Source organism: Corvus hawaiiensis, chromosome 6 (genome assembly GCF_020740725.1).
Source record: "Corvus hawaiiensis isolate bCorHaw1 chromosome 6, bCorHaw1.pri.cur, whole genome shotgun sequence".
Lineage (NCBI taxonomy): Eukaryota > Metazoa > Chordata > Aves > Passeriformes > Corvidae > Corvus > Corvus hawaiiensis.
The window spans coordinates 30482841-30505254 of record NC_063218.1 but is presented as its reverse complement, the minus strand read 5'-3'; the positions used below and the strand labels follow the sequence as shown (position 1 = coordinate 30505254).

At 34.6% G+C, this 22414-nt stretch overlaps 1 protein-coding gene across 17 annotated transcripts in view; it reads left to right on the top strand.

Annotated features, from left to right (window-relative positions):
• DPH6 (diphthamine biosynthesis 6) overlaps positions 1-22414 on the top strand; it is a 230753-nt gene that overhangs the window by 61572 nt on the left and 146767 nt on the right. For 11 of the 17 annotated variants that reach the window (XR_007204462.1, XR_007204467.1, XR_007204466.1 and 8 more), the window contains exons 7-10: positions 4924-5018; positions 11747-11834; positions 19794-19947; positions 20850-20981. Coding sequence is in view for 11 of the 17 variants with exons in the window: in XM_048308053.1 (XP_048164010.1) it covers positions 4924-5018; positions 11747-11834; positions 19794-19947; positions 20850-20981 (469 nt within the window). In the remaining 6 variants the exon portion in view is untranslated. Of the gene's footprint in view, positions 1-4923; positions 5019-11746; positions 11835-19793; positions 19948-20849; positions 20982-22414 lie in introns of those variants that run through there. The other 6 variants (XR_007204463.1, XM_048308061.1, XM_048308058.1 and 3 more) reach the window with 6 other exon arrangements.

Below are 22414 nucleotides of genomic sequence, written 5' to 3'. Positions count from 1 at the left end.
TTATCTTTTTTGGAAGTCTTGTTTCACTTATTTATTTAAATCATCTCAACATTCTGCATTCGCAGAAAGCTTCTGTAATCAAAATTCAGGTTGCAGCCCCAGTGGGGTTGCAGCTGGGTAACTGCTCGCCTCAGTTGAATCAGCAGTCTTGACTTCCTTTAAAACTGTAGCAGCAAGTATTGCAATTTTAATTGTGCTAATAAGAAGTATTCTTCTGCATTTGATTTCACCATCATTCATTTAAAAAAACCCAACAACTTTGAAATCCAAAAGTACCTGGTTTTTTTGGGAATTACGTATATTCTTCATCGTGTTTGATATCTTAACTGAAGTGGTTCTTACTTGGTTTCACTAAAATTATCACTGTCATGGTTTAACTCTTCTCAAACCCCACATTTGAAGGTTTTATCTTTTACTGATACAACAGTAAACAGAGCAATGACTGTGACTGCCTAGCTTAAAGTGTACAAATAGGGCATGCTGACGCTGCTTGCAGTGCTTGTCAGGCCATTGCACAACTGATTATTTGTTCATTTGGCTGTTGCTTGTGCATATGTGTGCTATGAAAGTCAAAGCCAGTACAAATATATTGTTTTTACTGGATACTTACTTGGCTTTAAGGCCTAATAAAACCAAATCATTAACTATAAACTGAAGAAAAATACCTAGGCTTATGATGTGAAAAATACTCTTTTGCAAACCAGTGAAGTCTTCAGCATCAGAAGTTCTGGCAGACGGAATGTGGAAACAAAAGAGTTCACAGTTTCCAGTAAGGAGGAGAGATAAAATTTAATATTCTGGCCATACCATATAAAACACCATAATGAATTAATGTTTAGCACTGCACATCTCCAAAAATACCACAGCTTTATGTACTCGTGATCTTTGATTTGTGCACTATTATCTAACCAGTAATTTCAAATTTTACAGTAAATTTGTTTTTCTTGTTGGGGTTTTGGTGGTATAGTTTTTTCCGCTTCTTGTGGATCATTTTTTGGGTTCCTTTGTTGACATCTGATGTTACTTTACACAGCTGTTTATTCAGTTAGGTGCAGGGTATTTTATTACAGTATTTTTCCTAGAGTAGTGTGCAACTTTGTGAGAATTTTTGCAGTTCTGTTTAGAATTAATTAGGAATGTTCTATATGTTCTTCAGTTTTGTTGAATATCTGAATAATTTCAGTTCCCAGAAAAATGAACGTCTTTGATAAAGAGCCACAGCATGTCATATATGTTGAGTAATTCAGGATTTTTAGGCAGTATCTTTTAGCACTTACTCACAAAGTTCAACTTCTCTGGTTCTACAGATCTGGAGATAGAACTCACCTCTCACTTTTTCTTTTTTGTACTAAAAGTTTACTTTACGGAACAGTCAATGAGACCAAAATCAACTTGTATTACTATAATGCACCTGTTACGATTTGTCTTTTGGAAATATAAGAAATAAACGTGAACTAGTCATTCTCTTTTTAGAAAGAAATCTCTCATTGAGGCATTATAAGAGTGTTAATAGGAAAAAATCCCCAACAAATAAACCCATAACCCAACCCTGATTCCCTCCACTCCATTATTTGAGTTTGAAAATATCACCTAAATTTCGAGTCGTCTGATTTACTTCATTTTATGTGTACAATAGAAGTTATAGTTACTGACCTAAGGGTGAGGTGGTTTTTCTTCAGTAGCAGCAGAAAAATGGAGGACTAATGAGTGGAGAAAACTTTTTGCAATTTTTTTAACATTACGTACAGAACGTTGAACTTAGGAGTGCAGTGGTGATCTGCCACCCATACTTTTAGCAGGGGTGAATATTACTGGCTCAGGACATTGGCATAGCAGAAAGGAAAGCTTTTGAATTATGGCCTTTTTCTAATTGATAGGTCTTTGATTAATTATTGAGGAGTGGTTGCTAGATAATTGCTAAATTATTAGATTGCTTTCATGTCCCACTGTTCCCTCTGTAACAGGAATCTCAGCTTTTCATGCTAAAGAATTTTCTGTCAACTTATGTCTCAGGGTGTGATCCCACTCTCCTTAGAATTTGTTAAAAGAATGGGAAATGGGCATTATGGTTATATTTGTCTTGTACTTCTGGCTGTGCTAATAGGCAGTAGGAAAATGGTTATTTCTGTGCTTGCCTCAAAAGGTGATGAGAACATCTTGATATAAAGAGCATTTCTGTAAATATGAGAGCTTATTAAGTCTTAAAATTTCTATCTGGAAACAAAGTCTTCACTTGAAAAAGGAAGCACTTGAATTCAAATATTTATCTTTGATTATGAAAGTTAAAAAAGGAAGCATTAATCCTTGTGTTTCATTCCTAAGGTAGGAAGAGACTGTTCTGCAGGTAATGTTTGGACTGGTTATTTATATGTATCTCATTTATATGTATACCCTGTATCTCATTGTGTACTTAAGATAAATTTTGTGCAGTCTAGAAGATGGTTTCATCATAGACTTCTTTTAGAGTTTGAAGTAGACTTGAATTACTTGCAATTAGTTATGTTTAATTTGTAAAGTTTCAGTTTTCTGGCTCATCTGAACTAGAAGTCAGATTTAGCAATCATAAAATTTACAGTCCATGCTGTTGTATTATTATTAATGCAGCATCCAATTTGCAAAACCAAATAATCAGTCTTCAAAAAAAGTTAATATTCTAAATGATTAAAAGGCAAAATTCTCATGTCGTTGATGGCATTTAAAAAAATATTGCTGATTTTGTTAAATGAATGTTAAGGATCTGTTCTATGAACTGCTGAATGTCTTTTGTTCCTGTTGACATTTGTGAGAACTGAAAATCCTTTAGCACCTTGTATAATTGGTGTCAAGAATGATGCTGAAGCCAGTGACACTGGAAATGAGAATTTCTCACAACAAAGATAGGAGATAGTCTTACATCTTCTGAGTACTCAATAGTAATTGCCAATAATTACTCTAGACCCTGTTTACAGGCAGAGCTACCAATTCTGAAAGTGCCTTCTAAACAGTCACTCCATGTATTCACTGTGGAAAGGTTACAGTTAGAAAGATCTTTCCTGGTTTTCTGTCTTTCAGTTTTTTAATAGTTTTCTTTAGGGTTTGTTTTTTTTTTCACCTAGAGTAAGAATAAGAGGTTTTCCCTAACTATTTTGTAGGTTGTCCATTCTTGTTGCATCAGCATTAATTATTCCTGATGTATTTGACCTACAGAAACCTTGTTGCCATTGTTGACAGATGGAGTTCTATTTTATGTCAGGAGTGTAAATTTTTGATGAGCACTTGATTAAAGGTTCTCTTTTGCTCCTTTTCTTTGAAAGAAAATGTGAAAGGAAAAATTAAAAATAACTCTCAAAATACTGAAAAAATCACATTTCCAAAAGAGATTTAGGTTTTACAGCATCAGATAAGTAATATAGACCATTACCAAGATAAGTAATATAGAGCATTACCAAGGTATTGTTTTCTCAGAGCATTTTCCATTTCTGCAAAATAACAGCTGAAGAGGATTCGGGCCTTTGGTTTAAGTAACTGAAGTTATAAACACTCTTTGAAGTTTTAAAATAAAATCTTTGGAAGAGAACTGTAAAATAACACAAACTACATTCAGCTTCAACAATAAAAATACAGTATCATTTGAATATATTAAACAGACTTGCTACACAAATATTCTGGTAACCATATAAAAAATGGAATCTACGATGCATAAATAACCCAGTCTTATGTTTGTCTAAAAAGAAACAGCAGATTTGGAATTATCTTCTAGCCTCCAGATAGACTTTTTCTAACCCTCTCTGATGTTCTGGAGAACTGTATTTCTACTTTAACTGCAGAAGCATCATGGTTGGGTTTCTGTTCCTCTAAGGAAAAAGCATAAAGGAACCCTTTTATAATAAAGTAAGTATTCCCAAAAGTAACATTAGTGTTTGCAATGGAGTTGAGGACTGAAGTTCAAATTCTCATGAGTCACTTAAAGCAGACTGTTAGTGCTTGCTTAATGTTAAAAAACCTGGACAGGGCTTGGCTTGAATCAGCTACTGCTGTGACACTTTAGAAGGTGATATCACCTGCTGCTGAGGACATTAATTTCTCCTGCAGATGGGGAGAGGGTGTCCCCATGCTCAGATCTGGTGCTTGATTACTATCTATCAGCACAGTACATTAAAACAGTAGTACAGTGAGCTACTGAGCAGTTGTGCACTCCTTACTCCAGCAAAAGAACTTTGGTTCATGCTTCACAGCTGCTCATTTATAAAGAGGGGATTAATTAAGATAGTCATATCTTGTATTTTGTATGTTTTGGTTTATCTAGTTATGTGTTTAAGTGAGGTATCCAGAGCTTCAGGGATATTCATAAATATACGTTGATTTAGAAAGTATATTAAGTACAATTTATAAAGGAAACGTCTCTCTCTTTAGATCTTGCTTTAGCTTTTTGCTTTTGACTTAGAAAATTCTCATTTGTTTTGTTAGATTTTTTCGAAAGAATATTTACCAAAACATAGAATACAGTTCCTGAATCTTTTGACAAAAAATGTGTTAATTGTATACTTCTATGTGAAGTGCTACTTCTTATGTTGACTCACAGTAGAAGTTTCTCCTACAGGTGAAATAGATATGCTAAAGAAAGTTAGATGAATATGGCCACTGAGAAAGAAGAACTAGGAATCAATTTGTTTATCTGAATATTACAGTGCCAGTTCTACTTAAAATACAACAAATTGGTAATTTTTAGATCACTGTAATAGGCATACAAAGAAATCAAGAACTGACTGTATGATGTTTGGGTTTTTTCAGCCTTGTAATGTGTAATCTTTTAGAAAGAGCACGTGGTTTAACCTCAGCCAGCAACCAGTATGTACTGTACTGTTTTTGAAATTTTCAGCAAAATATGTTTAATAGACTTCTTTAGTGTAATACTTACATGTTTCAATTTCCCTTTTGTGTTAGCTCTCTGAGAAATATGGAGTCCATGTTTGTGGAGAAGGTGGAGAATATGAAACATTCACTCTGGACTGCCCTCTGTTTAAGAAGAAAATAGTTGTGTAAGGAACAGTTTCTTCTATTTCCTTTTATTAAAGCAATGGGAACATCTTAAAATTTAGTTTGAGAAAACTAGAGGTGGTAATTGGAATTGGCAGAGGTAAAAAATGTTCACAGACACATTGTTTAACATTTGGCAAAGTCCTCTAAAAACCTAAATCAATACCTGACACGATGAGGCGTTCATAGAGGGCTATAAACTTTTTAGACATTTGCACTTTCGTTTACTTGCTGATTATGGCCTGCAGTAAAACTGGTACCTATACACTGACACTTTTATCCTTTCATGAAGTGTGAATTGCCTGTAATATTTATCTTTCATTACAGCTCAATTTGATAAAGTGCCACATCAGTAGCCTGTGGGTTCCATTAACTGTGTACGTGTGTGTGTGTGTGTATGTGTAAATTTAGTAGCTTAGAATGATAACGATAAACACTTTTCTTCAATTACTAAAGAATATTTTAAATGCAAACTTTGCATGAATCCATCTCAGTTACACTGGATAGTTTATTCCTTTGACATTAATTGCTGAAATCTGTGTAGTGAGCTATGGAAAATATTTGTGTCTTGTTGTTTCTTATTAGCCTGTTAAATAGCTAAGCCTGCTTGCTTCAAGTGAGATATTTTGACTGCTGTTCCTTTTCTGAAGCAAGTAAACAGACCAGCAATCATGTATTGCTGATTGATTCTCAGACATCTTAGTGCAGGTCCAGATTATGGAGCACATAGATACGATTAAGGCTTTCATGGTGCAAGTCTGTTTGTTTCACTTTTCCGTAAGACCAAGAACTGTTAGCTCCATTTCATTGCATGGCATTTGGGAGGAGAACATCAATAGACAAAGTGGTTAAAGCATTGGCAGGTAATCTGGCAGATATCCACTCAAATACTGGTTGATTATGCCCTTGGTTTGGGATCAACCAAAGAGCAGTTTAAGTAGGAATATATTATAATATATTCTAAATGTATATCTGGCTATCAGTGATATAACTACAGTTCAAGTGACTAGGAAGAGCTGAAACAGAGATGGTCTGGCTGAGTTGTCTTTATATCTCTTGGTAATACTCCAAAATAATAAAAGTTAAAAATAAAAGCACAATAAATACATAAAAGACAAATATTTAAATCAGTGGTTATTTAATAGTAAATATATGGCACAGTGGACTTTTAAACAGTTATTCAACTATTTTTAAATATAGATTTCTGGAATGGAAACTGAATAGCTACACTGGCATTGTGTGTCTCTGGCTTGATGAGCCCTGCTTATCTCTTATACTATTCATGTCATAAAGACATACTCTTTGAGGGGGTCATGCATGTGGAATCTATTACTGTATGAACTTCACAAGAAAAATATTGTGTAGTTTCTTTGTCTTTATCTAAGTTATGGATTTTTTTCTACTTTTTAGTCTTGCTTTTCATATACTCTGAATCTAAACAGACTTTGTAATCATGTTAACTCTGCTAGTAGAGTTTCCAAATATTTACATATCCGTGGTTCAGGTATGCATCTCTCCTGGTTCCGGCTAGGCCAGGTTTAATTTTTTGCAATAGCTGGGAGGCAGCATGGCCAAGGATCCTAATGTTTTTGATACCACCTCACTCACTGGCAGGGTTGAGGCAAAGGGACTCTCTCCCTCTGTCTGAGAGAAGGGGAAGAGTATTCCTTCCAGTTGAAGAAAAGTGGCAGAGGGGGAGCCATCTGTATTGCTCATTGTAGCAGGGTCCTAGGTGAGCGTTTTTGAATATGAATCACTCGCTCTTGTATTCTTTTGTTATTGATACTGTGCTGTTATTGTTCATTTTCTTATCTCACTGTAAGTTTGTCTTAGCCCATGGTCTTGACCTTTTGTGCCTCAATTCTCAACTCCTTCCCACCACGTGGGGAGAGGAAAACAGGGGCAAGGGAAGTGAGTGAATGAGAGCACAGTGTGGTTTTGGAGAGTCTCAGTGGGGGCACTAAATTTGGGAGTACCATTCCTAAAGCAAGACTACATCCTGATGCAATTTTTAAAACTTAAATGGAGTTGTAAGGATTCCAACTTAAGAGGTTAAAACCTGTCAGGATTTTCAAGATCTCTGAATTCCTGAACAAGTCCAAAACATCTCCGGAGTTAAAAGTTTCTGAGGAAGACACTGAAGAATACTTTTGCCTTCAAAACAGGTGTGATGGATTAACCTTGGCTGGCTGCCAGGTTCCTACCAAGCTCCTCTCTCTCTCCCTCTTTAGGAAGACAGGGAGAGAAAATAAGATTAAAAGGTTTGTAGGTCTAGAAAAGAACAATGTGATGGCTTACCAATTACTGTCATGGGAAACTAGATTCAACTTGGGGAAAATGAATTTAATTTATTGACAAATTTAAATAATAAAAAAAATTAGAATAGTGGGAAGTAAATACACCTTCTCTCCTCACCTTGTTCTTCCCAGGCTTAACTTCACTTCCTCATTCCTGACTTTTCTACATCCTCCCCACTGAACAGTGCAAGGGGATGGAGAATGAAACTGTGGTCAGTTCATAACACTGTGTCTTTGCTGCCCCCTTCTTTTCACACTTTTCCCCTGCTCCAGCCTGGGTCTTCTCCATGGGTTCTTCATGAACTGTTACAGTGTGTGTCCTTCCCACCAGGCAAGTTCTTGAAGAACTGCTCCAGTGCATGTGTTTTCCATGGGGTATGGTCCTTCAGGAACAGACTGCTACTCATGGGTCTCCCATGGGACTCAGTCCTGTCAGAAAAACTGCTTCTGTGTGGGTTTCTGCACAGACTGCAGTGTGTATATCTGCTCTGATGTGGTTCTTCCCGGCCTCCAGGGGAACAACCTGCTTCACCATGGTCTTTTCCACAGGCTACATGGAAGCTGTTCTGACAGTTGAAGCACCTCCTCTCACTCCTTCTTCACTGACCTTGGTGTCTGCAGGGCTGTTTCTACCATGTTTTTCTCACTCCTGTTGCAGCATATTTTCAAAATATGTTATCACTGAGACACCATCAGTGTTGCTGATGAGCTCAGCAAGCATCCCTTGGTCTCTTGTCATAGAGACCACCTCTGAACACTAACCCCTGACACCAAAACCTTGCTACATAAACCTAAGACAACAGGAGAAAAATCTAATACGCCTTTCATTTATAACACTACTTGCAGGTAGTGTTTACACTGGTTAATGATTTTTGCCCTGTTAAACTTGGCAAAATATGTTTCTATGGTATATCCTTGCAAACTAAAGAAATGTGCTGGCTCAGGAAAAAATAAAATACAACCTTGAATGTTACTTACTATGGAGACATGGGAGTCTCTTTAGCTTAAGACTGTATGACGCATTTTGCTTTTGAATGTTAAGTTGAATTCTTGCCATTCTTCTCTGTCTTCATTAAAAAATGTGCCTCACAAAGGAAGCATGGCAGATTGAGTGAAACATATTTGAAAATAAACAGTACCTAGTAGTGAAAGCAAAATCTTACAACCATAATATTAAACAAGAGTCCGATTGGGTTTTATCTGGTTTTCCCAGGTAGACTATTGTAATCCGATTGTCAGCTTTCTTACTCTCAGTGTTTGAAATGTACCAAGCATTTCCTGTCCTTATGCTGATATTTAAAGTACAATTGATCAACATTTCTTGAAATTTTAAAGATCTATTTCTCATCTATATGAATACCATCTAATACCTACTCTTGTGATAAAGGCGTATTTGTTTATGGAACACAGATTAGTTTGATCTTTTGGAGGGTAAATTGTCACATTTGAAATACTTGGGAAATACAATTTTCCTTTATATACCTTACTATTAGCTCTGTGTTTAGGCTTGTAGTTCTAGGTTTGGAGTTAAAAGCAAAATTATAAAATTCTAATTTCCGTGAACATGAGAAAATAGTCATGTTCTGAGAAGCATTGATTGTACTCTCAGACTTGTTCTAACTTGATATATTTGTCCTGTGAAAGTGTTACAGGGTGTTTTAAAATGATTGGATATTTTCTAGATGTCTTGAGACTTCAGATGATTTTGATTTCAAAGCAAATAGCTGATTAAGACAGTTTTTCAACTATTCTTCATTTTTTTCAGTCTTCTGAAAATTTCCTTAACAAAATTCCTGTGTTTCCACTACAATCAAACGTGAATCATCTTATATAGTCAAGTTCCTACTCAAAATTCAGGCTTTTAGTGTGAAATGGCCTTAGATAATTTTCGGGGTCTCTCAAATCACTGTTTTTCATTTTAATCTCTGCTTTTCCTGTGTTTTGAATTGGTTGGGGTTTTTTTACTATTTCCCAAGCTGGATATGACATGTCCAGTTCAGGACTTCATTAGTTTTTTTAATTGGCGACTCACTGGACATAAACAGAACTGCTCTGCTTTCCACCTATTTTTTTGCATTTCCTATTGAACAAGACTGAAAATATTATCAGTTATAACAATGTATGTTTGGAGAGGCTGACTGTAAATGAAGTACTTCAGAAAATATATTTTTATACATATTTTAATGCTATTTTCAGCATTGCATAATCAACTTATTGTTACCCATCACCTAAAAAATATTAGCATCTTAAACTAAACTTGAACATATCTGTTATGGTTCCATCAAATACCCACGTGTTAGCTGTATATCATAGGATTGCACTTCATACTGAGAAGAAATACTTATGATCTCTTTGCAATAATTTTTGGACAACAAATAAGTACTCAAAACTTCTAAAGTTATTGAACATTAACATAGGTATGAGCTTAGCATCTGCTCTGCTGTACTGGTGAATTGGAACATGCAGGATACAAGTAGGACTGCTTCTTTTTTACTTTGGAGTTAAATTTTTTTTTTTACATTTACTAGGTATTCTTTAAACAGACACATTTAATAACTCTAAATTTTTGGTTTTCTCTTTCTGATATAAGCTTTTCTGTTAATTTACTTTTGAGTAGTTAATCCATCACTAAAAGGTACTAGATTTCCCCCATGTAGGACTTGAACAATAAGTATGAAATGTTTTTTGAAAATGTACTCAGACACTGAGGATACCCTGGTAGAAGGTACTAGTGGAGTCTTGGTGTCTGCTTTTTATTATTTTTAATTTATTCCTCTTGCTAGAGACTTATTTTCTACCTATTTCTGTTAGAATTAGAAGACACCATGGTCATTTGAAAAGAATAATTTTAATATTAAGGAACTATGTATAAGGTATCTTATATCTTAAATATTTTAATCATAAAGAATCTTGATAATTAGTCTCAAGAATGAAACTGAGGCATATTTATCAAAATACTTTAAAATTTTGCTTAAAGGGAAGTGGATCTTCTTATGTTAAAGGTTTTTATCATTATTGTGTGATGTTTTGTTATTTTTAAATCCCAAAACACATTTTATAGAACAGATATTTCTGGTAATTTTACACTTTTGTTAAGGAACTGGGATCTGGACAAAGCTTCAACTGCTTTGAGTTTGCATTGGTTTTATGTGGTATTACTATAAATCTGTCTATATCATCTCTCTGAACGCTATGAAGGTAACAAGGGCACTGTGGTTTCAGGAAAATTATGTGTGTCCTTAGCCTTACTTACAACAATTTTCAGATTTTCTTGTACTGCATCTGAATTTCTCTTATGTTTTCTTTGAGTTTCTCACCTTCTGATGTTTGTTTCTTAGAGCTACCTTTTTCTTAAGTAGTAAAATTGTGCAGATGGATATGACAGATACTGTCTCTTGTGAATCAAAGTGTGACAGATTGTGTCTGTAAAAATGAAAACTAAAATTAACTAATTTGAATCAGCACACAGGAAGTTTAACATTGTTACCAACACATTTGGCATTAAAAAGTTGTGTCTAGTAGTCTTCACTATCAGATGCAAGATGGTTGAATCAGTCAATTTCTCAGTGGGCAAGACTGTAAGTTTTTAATACTTCAAAAACTAATCCATGGAACGTTAAACAAAACAATGGACTTTTGAAAAATCTCCTGTTGATGAAAATTAAAGATTGACATATTAGTCTCTGGGATCTAAAGCACAGTGTAGTTTATGCTTTCATAGACTACAGCTAGCTAATTCTCTTAGTATTGGTCTGTAAGTGTGGGAAAATAGTGGAAGATTGACAAGGAGGATGGTAAACACGCTCATTAAAGTGACTTGCAGCTGAGGTGTCAAAAACACGTATCGCAGTAATTGTTTTTGGCCTTGTGTGTTGGATGAGTAGAGCATCTGTGTTTAGATAACATAGACCTGTAATACTCTTAGGGGCCCTATCAAACGAGCTAGAGATTCCTGCCTAGCTGCGGGAAAGCTCAAAGCACAGTGGGATACTGCGCCTGTGCAAATCCCGGAGATACAGGGATGACCAGAAGGTTTGGTGATGCTCTAGCATGGACCAAGTCTCTGCAGTGCATGTGTCCCTTCTTTTGTGGCCCTGCCTGAAGGCTGCTTTGGGGGTCCCAGGTGGTGAGGTAATGAGAACAAGCTTCTCTTTGCATTTCATCTGTGCTTTTATGATTGTTGTTGCATCTCCTGTGCCAGCTCACGCAGGAAATAGAGTTTATTCCTTTTGAAAATTGAAAATTCTTGAAGGTATTGTTCAACATGATTTTATATAACAAACTACTTTTTCTTAGTTTATATGAAAACATTGATAAGAAATTAATAGATTTTCAGGGAGCTACCTGTGAGCTTGTGTTATACAGTGACTAAGTGTTGTCTCTATATGAAATTATGTACTATACTATTTGATGATAAAAATTTTGTATTTCAGAGATTCAGCTGAGGTGGTTGTGCATTCAGCAGATGCATTCGCACCTGTGGCCTACCTTCATTTTTTAAAATTACACCTGGACAATAAGGCAAGTAGGCTGCAAGTGTTGTTTTCCTTTAAGGCTGTGTGCATGCTTTCTAGTCGTGTTGTTTTGTCACAATTTGGAGTGACCCTACATATTCTCATGTGGGTGTTGCATTCAAATAACGGTGTACATATTTAGTTGAATTTCTGAACTTACCCTTAGGAAAGACCGGACACAAATGCTTCCTTGTGTCAAGTGAATGAATGGAGGTAGGATATTTGTGTGGCATTTTTATCTTGAAACCTCAAGGTGCTCAGCCAATGTGGTTCAGTCAAGCACGTGTGTAACCTGTGTAGAGCAGCTGCACTGTAGAACACAGCTGTATTAGGAAATTGTATGAACAGTATTGATTTAGTGGGAGGTGGCGTCTCTTTTTGATGTTTCTGATGTAAAGTGGATGATTTAAAAACTTGCTAACCTATAAGTGCTTGACTTTTTGAATGTTCTGGAGTTTGGTTTTTTCCATATGAAAGATACATATAATGAAGGACATCGAATCATGTGGAGATTTATCTTGATCAAAAATTTCAAAGGAATCATTATTAGTTCATTGGGTTTAATTCTATTGGCTTATGATTCTATAGAAAGAGCAGAACAGGAATAGGAACTCTGATGGTTTAGATGTTGCATACTGTCATGTGAGCAGAACTAAGGTCAAAACAGAAAATATTTTTCTTTGTATTTGTCATCTATTTTCTGTTTTTCATTCTACTATTTTACAGTTAAAATTATTTTTTTTCCCGAGCCTATACAAGTATTAGTATTTTGTTGAAGAGAGTGCCTCATGATCTTTCTTTTATTGTTGCACTCATCTTTTTATAGCTCTCCCTATGTCTTTCTGCACTTTGATGATAGAAGTGGAGAGGTTGTTACAGAACGTTATTATATTGGTATTTCACATTTCATGTCTCTTAAGCAACATTTCCTGCATGTCTTTCGATAGATCATGCCTTCCCCTCTTCCCCCTCCTTTTTTTTTAAATTTTATTCTTCCAAACAGATAAAATACCTCAATGTTTTTCTTCCATGATGGCCTCATCTTGCCTTGGAAAGTAAATTGTATTTCATCCTGTCAATTTCTAATTTTGGATTTCTTTCAAAAATAAAACATTAAATATTTGTGTGGGAGACTGTGAAAAGGATATCAACTAACTATGTGAAGCAAAACCAAATAGGCTGAATAAAGGAAAATTTGGGAATGTGGCATGGTGGAGAAGACTGATAATATATTAATATTTCTTTGGGGGCACTGACTTTATTGCTCATGGCAAACTTGATGCTAAAATGTACCATACATCACTTCAATGTGACAGGCTAGGGAAAATGAAAACCACAAAGCTTTACATAAATCAGGGAAAAAATCGTATTAAAATGCATAACATTTGATATAAGAATCAAGATTTTACTTTTATCTGTTCAGTAGCTCTTTTCCCCTTCTTATGCAGATGTTTTAGATTTGGTTAAAGCCTCACAGTTTCAGGCAGTGTTGTAGTAAATCATATTTCCAATCCATTGTAGACAAACCTGTCACACTTTGCAAGGGATAAGGTTTGCAGCAGCTTGCCCTGAATTTTGGTATATAAACAAATGTATTGTATATTTAAAAGGAAAATAGTCTCATTTTTGCAGTGATTGTCTCATGAGGAAAAGCATTAATATCTTTTGGCTATAGGTTATGTAATGATAAAATAAGCTAAGTTTTTGGGAAGTTATAAATATGGAGAACCAGTCAGTCTTTCAGACCATGACTGTTTAGCATCATTTAACTGCATAATGATAAAGACATGCCTTCAAGATTGATATGCCTGTAGTATTGTATTTTTGCTCACTATTTGGTGCTTATAAGCCTGCAGAAAAATGTAAGTATGAGTAAGTATTCAGCACTTAAAAGCCAATCCTATAATAATAAAGTACTGCAGGAAAAAACTGCTTCAGAAGGAGAACTAATTTTAGTTTGAGGCTTTCAAGGGATTACTGAAAATTGGGAAAAATAATACACCATTATGAACAATGTGTAAAAGTAGCCACTTTTGTAAGCACTTTATAGAAAATACTAATAGACTCCACAGTGAAGTGTAATTCTAATAAGTTTTATGACATCAGTTTTGTTATCATTTCTGCTGTGAGATAAACATATTTTTAACTGTATTGTATATTCATTTTATCTTTGTTATTTGCCACAGGTGTTAATTTTACATTCTTTGAATTTACTTTTAAAATCATTTTGCAATTATAGCTAGTGCACCTTAGTCTCTGCTGTCTTTCCTCCTCTATAATGCATTTTCTTTAGCTTAATCTCTTCATGTTTGACTACAAAGCATGCCAAGAAATTTGGTTTAGATTGTTTCTGGCAGCAAAATGAGCCCTTGTGCCTAGGGGAACATAACATTGTACTCACTGTTCTGGTTTAATATATTTCTGTGCAACTTCAAGATGTTTTTTGCGTAACAATTGAAGCTTTTTTTAAACACACCCACTTTTCTTTCATAAATAGTGATGCAGGGAAGGCTAAAGAGATAAATAAATATAATATTTTATTATTAAAGCTATTAAAAATTTGGTAAACAATTTTTGTAGGCATTTTACAAAAAATATTAAGAATAAATAATAATGGAAATAAAACACTAATGCTCAAAATTTGGGAATGCCTCTTCAAGGTAAAAAACAAGGCCACCACCATAATATAGATACCTAGTTTCATCAGTATTTTACTTTGCCAAGATAGTCACTTCATGCATTTAAAATGTAGAATGGGGTTTTTTTCTGGCAGACAATTTCTCAAGCATATTCTAGAATCTTTGAATTAGGTGTATTGGCTTTTGTACTCAATAAAAATTAAATTCTGAGTATTTTCAATTACAAAAAATACAACTGTGAAACTATGTTTTTTACTTTGTCAGCACAACAAACTTGCAAAATCTTTTATTTTCTGCTGTATTCTGTTACTTTATTGTGTTGGCTTTGTAAAGATCAGAAACAGAAATTGAAGCTGTTGGAGTTTCTGCTGATGGAACATACTTCTGATGACAGTAGGGAACATACTAGCTGTTGTTCATGCTTTCACATTTGCTCTTTCCCATATTTAATAATGGATACTTTGTTTCCGATTTCCAGTGAGTAGGAGCACACACATATCAAATAATGCAAGATGTGAAACTGCAGCCCCTTAAGTTTGAATAGTCCAGAATTAGTGGCAACCATGTAGTTTTCTTTCTACACTTTGCAGAAGAAAGGAGCCCATTTGCCTGTAAGAGATACAGGAATCCTGCCTGCTGCTGCTTTTTCTTGTAATAGACCATTGCATTATATTACCTATCATAAACTGATACTGTGTTTTCTTGTGTGTAAAAGATCTTGACTTTGTGGCTGGAACATGTGTCAGAAGTGCAAGCATTTTGCCTCATTAAGTTGCAGGAGATCTATTGTACAGGTCGTTTTGGAGATGATTTTAAAAACACCTGCAGAGTTCTCTAACTTGTACACTTGCACATTTAGAAAAGGTTTTTGGGAGATATTTGTGTGCCATGTGTACTAAAGGCGTGCGATCCTCTAGGTTGTGTATGATTTATTATTGTAGCCTATGTCTGTCCAGTTCCTTACTAATTATTTTAGTTACTCTACATTTAGAACTTTAGCTGTAGAATTAGACTTTGTCAGTGATGTCAGGGAAAATAGGAAAGAATTTCAAGTTGCAAAACATGTTTTGTTGGTGGCATTGCGGGTAGCATTTTTTTAATACTTTGTCATCACTGAACAATACTGCTCCTAGGCAACCTTTAGTTTCCCTTCCGCATCATAAGAATATAGATAATGCTTGTAGTTTTGTTTTCAAGACTTGATAACAAATACCACAAAACGTTTTTGTGCACTGATTTATTTCAAACATTAAGATTATAAATAAAGGATTTTCTTTCCTACCCTTTTTGATTGCAGATTGAGTCCAGTTCTCTGAGAAAAGATAGTTTTTAGTTCTCTTTTCATAATGAAGATACTTTATTTGAAAGTATTTTGGAGTAAAGGACTTTCTTTCCTATGAGTCTGTATATTGTACTCAAAATAATGCAAGATGCATGTGATCTCTCTCATTATATTTATTTCAAGGAGTTCTGTTATCAAGGTACATCACAAAGAATAAAGAGATTATCATAATCTTTTGTCTTCTGAGCTCACTGCTCCACTATATTCTCATTGCTGCTCAGTGGGAGAGTTATCAGTTTTAGAATTGTGTTGTGATAGGTTTTTATACCAGTTTCTGTAGCAGAGAATGTAAGCTTTTTAAAAAGGCAATCTGTTGTTTTCGTAAAAGACCACTGCATGGAATTTCAGCTATATCAGTCAAAGTCCTAGCTCCAAGGCTTTTTCAACAGGAGAATTTGGATCTTGGAACACTCGTGCATTTGCTTAACTTCATTCTGAGCGCACTTGCATCAATGACATGAGTTATGTGAATATAGTTAAGTGTATGCATGCATGCAGGCTCTGATCCAAAATTAGGTTGGTATCACAATGTACAGTGGGTGTGGGAGAAACTGTGTAACAAATGGGAAAATATATTGCTTCTGTGAAGTAACATGAAAATGTTATGTGATAAAATAGGTTCTGTAAGATTTAATTAAAATGTCATTATAGCAAGCTTGATTTCTTCTTTTTAAAGTGATGAGAATATTTTTCAGGGAAAGTTACTCTGTTTGTGGCAGTCTATAAGTTTTAGCTTCTTAGATTACTTTCTCTGTTGAGAGGAATGGAAGACCAACATTTGTATGGATTTGAATAAAGCTACTAAACAGAGTCTGGCAGCTCTACTTAGGCTGGCATTGAGCCTGTAGTTCTTCGAGTGCCAGGTTCCACACCTAATACTTCTGCTGTAGCCTGCACCTGTGCTGCTGTGGAGAGTGATTGATTATCAATGTTTTTGGAGCCTTGTGGGAGTCAGCCTTGAATGGGTCATTGTGATGTATCATAGCCTTTGAAATCAACAGACATCTCTAATTATTTTTACAGACTTCGCATCTTGTAAGAGATTTCTGACATTTCACAATAATTCCCAAAAATTTTGCAACTGACTGCAAGGTTTTTATGTGTGTGTGGAAACACAGATGTATAATTTTATTTATCTCTGTGAAGCAATATTAATAGAAGCTAAATTATTCATAAAGTATGAACTTATTTAGGAAAAAGGGATGTGACTGTGGATGATATGAAAATTTCATGTGCCATCAGTTTGGGATATTTAACAAATTACAAATCTACAGGGGAGTTCTCTATGTTTTGCCAAAGCAGTTTTGGTAGAGTCTGTGAGGCTCACTACCTACCCATGATTTTTTTATGAAGCACATCTTGCAGAAGTCATGTTTAAAAACATAGATGAAAGCATTTTAACTGGTGGCATAAAAATGGAATAGGTGCTCTTTTCATGTTCACTTGCAGAGCATATAAATTTGGTCCTCCATGTTGGGAATGGAGAGAAGTTACAGGTCTTTAGTAGCAGCCTTGGAAGACATCTGTAGCTCTAGATCTCTTCAAAGGTGATTATGTAAAGCTTAATAAAAGTGAGTGAAAAACTGGCAAGCTGGAACTTTTTCCTTTCCAGTTAACTTTTTTTTTTTCTACAGATGGATTTTTATGTCATAGTGAAGTTAAAATCCAGGTGATGTAAAAACAACACCCAAAGCAGTCCTGTAGTGGTATAATTTACATCACCATGTCTGTGCATGCTTTCTTGAGAGGTAGGACCAAGAGGTGCAAACTCTGCATGTGTTACATTAGAACTCCCCTGAATGTCTGTGCTACAATGCAAATTGATTGTTTCATGGTAAATGTTATGAATTACTCAGTGAAAATAATTAATGTAGTAAAACAACAATTTGCAAGAAGCAAGCGCTTCTAGCACTTGATGCTGCTATACAGTCTGTATGTTTCCATGAAGTGCTATCTTGTAGATAAAAAAATTAGAAACTTTAAAAATAATTTAATTTTCTTGGTTCTTGTAGCTTAAACCATCTTAAGATCTTTTTCAATTACAGATTTGTCTTTCTGCTTCTTTATTTTTTAAGTCATACCTGAAAGCTCAGGGGCTATCAGGCATCCCTCTGGGTAATGGCAAAATGCACCCACTGATGGCAGTAGTCAAAGCTGTAGTTCAAGGAGTGGGAAATGGTACAGATGCTGCTGGATGCTTGTCTATTGTAATGTTGGAATGCATGTCATGTTTATGCTAAATTGCAGTTTTTGTCTGGGCTATTGTGTTACATTTTCTTGACTTCTTTTAACCTCTGATATACAATTGATGCATGTAAAGTAGATTATTGCCTTGACTTTCATGTCGTTCTTGGAGGAGTGAATAAAATGAGGTCCAATCAAAGAACATCAGCCCCTCTTACAGAATAGATTTAGTGTTTACAGTGCTTATAAAACTACATGTGAGCTCTTTTAGAGTCAACAGAAATGTGTTTCCTCTCACAGGTGATTCTCTCACTTTTTTGTAATTTAGCCTTTCCTTAAAATTTCGAAATGCACTGCTTTAACTTAACTGGATCCTTTTTCACTACAGTGAAGTCAAATATTGACGTAAGAGTTGAGACATCACAGATTTCTGATGCATACTGTAGTCTTCTGCATATATTTTTCTGACTTTTTTTGTGGTTAATATGAAGAGAAAACTATAAAATTGCAAAAAGATATGTTTTATTTTCCAAAGGAAAGAAAAAAATACAGTAAAACTAATTACAATAAAAATTACTTTGCTATATAATGTTAATATTCTTTTTTAATTACATTTTTCATGGAACACAAATTTGACAGCTAAAAGAATATTCAGCAGTTTCTAATGCATATTTAAGGATTACTAAAGGTTTCATATTTTGTCAACTTTTTATCTTGCTTTATTTGGATTTAAAATTTTTCTGAATTTAGTATTTAAGAAGACTGCAGTAAAATGCATAGTTTAGACATCACATGAAATTTGAGATCTTTGGGAAGAATTGATAGAATTACAGCATGCAGTGGTGTTTGATTAGGGTTTCTAGGTAAATTGTGTCATAATTCATATTACTTTTACATGGATAAGTGGTGTTACCCAGGCTAGTGATCCAAAAGCCAACGTGCTCTGCAGATTAGGCTGATTGGAAAATCAGATGGAAGAGAGTAAGGGTTCTGAATGCTCTAAAATTAAAAGGCAAACCAACAAAAAATGTATACTGTAATTATGTGAATTGTTGAAAATGTAATGAGCACAGAGTTGTTGAAGACTGGTCAGTATGCACTCTTCCTGTGTATTTTGCTTTAAAAGGTACACCAGGTAGTTTTCTCTTCCTGGTCCTAAGAAAGGAAGAATGATTTTCCTTCCTTCTTGTGAAGAAATGACTTCAATATATAGATCGTGGGAAATGCATTTTTCTGTTAACTCACACCAAAGTATTTGGTGGAAAGGACAGTCTTTGTGAGATAATAGAAAGAGGTTTTTTTTTTACATGGACTGCCTTCATTCATTGTTCCAAAAAGTTTAAAAACTTTCTTATTAACCTTTTGCTCTATTTCAAGTATTTAATGACTATGTTAATTATAAAATTATTATTTTTTGCTTTTGTTCCTTTGTTCACTTAGCTTGTACTATTTTTTTGAAAACATAGTTGTCTTCTATATAATTGTGAGATACCATTTCTTCATAATAGTATTCTTTCTGTCTTTATTCTTGGGTCTCATCATTTTTCATATCTACTTTCTTAGTTACTAAGTCTGCTTTATTCTTCCAACTGATATGTCAACAGGAGTACATTATGTTTTGCCAGTTCTGCAACCTAATGGGAAATCCTAATGCTATTCTTTCATGAATTGTTCTAAGATATGCACCTGTTGAGTTATAGTATTTTTTGTAAGTTAAATATGTATTTGAATGATAAAATGTGCTGATTTCATACTGCTTGGCATGCTGTTTACTTGCTTATTTTATAATGTTTGTCTCAAGCAGGAAGAATCTTCGGGTACTTTTGTGGTCAGTAGCTGTTCTTGTGAGATAAGCTGCACTGATGACGATATTTTCCCTTCATCAGCAGAGTATGAACCACAGAAAAATATTCCAATCATCTGGAAGACTTTGAAACATAACTCTTTGGATTTCAGTGAGTTTTGCACAGTTTTAAAAAAAATTAGAAAAAACTATTGTCTATTTCATGCCAGGAGAAATATGTTAATTACTATACAAGCACTCCTGAAAAAAAAGGTGCTTGACCTGTAGTAATTTGTCTGAAAAAAGAGATCCTACTAGAATGTGTTTTTGTGATAATAAGCAATAGATCTGTAGTAGTGAAGCATTTCAAGGTAGTTTACAGGAGATAACTTTTTTTTTTTTTCTTTCTTTCTCTCCCTCTTCCTTTCCCTTTTCCTCCTCCTGGAAATACCACATTTCTGTTACACGACATACGTAGACGGGTAAACTTCCTGAAAACTAAGTTTCACAGCTAATGGTGTTTGGGTATTGAATAGTATTTAGGTATTTGGTATTTCTTGAATATGGATAAGTGCCTGGTGGGCTTTAAAAATCTCTAAACATGTTATGCATTTGCAAAGATTATCAGAACCAGGTTAAGCACCTAACTTCCAGTAAAATTTGGTATACAAGTTTGAAAATCTGTTTCTATGTCATTTGAATACTTTTGAAAATTTTGGCTTTTCAGTGTCACATCTTATGCCAAGTCTGTAACCAAACAGGTCAAGAAACTATAAAAGGTCAGCAAAAATGGAAAGGAGGAAAAAAAGTACTGAAATTCTCAGCTAACATGCTACTTGCATGCATATTTTGTGAAGGCAGCGTTGGAGGAGGATTTGTCAACTAGCATTTGGGAGCTTTGCTATCAGAACACATACTTTTATATCTGTTTGTAAATATTTTTGAATACGTTTTTACAGTTTGTGGTTTTCTTTTCTGTCAAAGTTTTTCTTCTTTAAACAATTTAAAATGTATCATTGGTTAATCTGAAACCTTTCATATTATAATCATAGTTCTGTTCTTCATTTCCGATAGCTAAAACATTTGAAAATTCAGGAAAATCCCTGAGTGGTTACCAGTGGTTTTCAGGTATCACTGCCCACTTCCTTCCATCAAAGGATAAAAATGCTCAAGATGCAGCACGGGAAGCATTTTCTTCTCTCAGAGGTGCTTTATTCAGTTAATACATTATCTGCTGTCATTCACTGTGTTTCTAATATGGTCTTAAGGAGGAATCTGTATTATCGTGTGGTGTTATGTTGGTTTGCCATCTTATTTTGCATTTGATTGGAGTCTTCGATATCAAGACTGCCAGCTTTAATATTTAACACGTAATTTGACTGGCTTTGAAGACCCTGGAAAGCCAGGATGGTGCTCATATCACTGTTAAAACAGTATTTCCACAGTACTTGCTCACTTAATAGCATTCTTGAAATATATACTGTGTGTGTGAGTATGTATGTGTGCTACAGATGCTGTCCACTTGCTAAAACACTTTTGTAGCTTCCATAATTTTAAATTAAGTTTTCTAGAAAGCTGTTGTACATTTTGGCATCTAGGATTAGGTCAGTAGCAGTAAATCTCATTTATATTCTTAATGTAAAGGCAAAATTGCTATCTTGGCAATCATGAAATCCAGATTCCTTACAAGATTTTGACATACAAAATAAAGTGTTCATGTTTTGGTTTTGTATTTTTTCTTCTGAAGTTTAAGTAAAGTATGTTTGTACAGGCTTCTTCTCATTCACAAAAATGGAAATAATTTTAAGTATCTAAATGGGTAAACTCATATTCTTGTTTATGAATTTGCATGAGATATTGTCCTATCATAGCTTATTTTTTTGCATGTGCAGCTGAGGATGATAAAGAAACCGTAGAATTTTTTTCAGAAGCAAAGTTATACTTGGTAAAAGGTCATTAAGCTAGTTTTTGATTGGTTGGAAATCAGCAAGGTGGAGATGATCAGACTTCTACTAAAAAAGGCAATAGATTTCAGTGTAAATCTGCACATAATCTATAAAGTGAAGCAAGAGGGTTGTGCAGTCTTTTATTTTTTTCTCATTATATTTGAATGGAAGTTTGCTTGTACAAACATTATGTAATTTTGCCTTAGCATCTGCCAGAAAAGGTTGTGTCTGACTCGTGCAGTAGCCTATTGCTTTCAGCAGATTACTTGCATTACCTGTACGATGTTAAGGAAAAAAAAAGTAATTTTCTGATCCTTTGCAGAAAATGTCAGTTCTCATGTTTCTTTTAGTTATTCTCTTTTTGGATGTGGGTGTGGAAACTGAATGAATTATGGTTCTGTCACGACAAAAGAAACAATTTGTTTCTGAGAACTTAATCTGCAAATGAGCACCAGGCTTTTTCTGAAAGCATATTTAGAATCTATACAGCAGTTCAGCTTCACTGGGGTGAGAATGGAATAAGCACAGTACTTTTAAACTTTTTGCTGGGTTAACTGATTTAATCACCTCTAAAGTGAATGGGTGCTGAGAAAAGGATTTGGAAATGAAAATTTATTACTAGATGCTATGAAACATTCAGTAGAATGGGTGGAATTCTGTGAAGCCAAGAATGGGAGGGAATGAAGTATATTG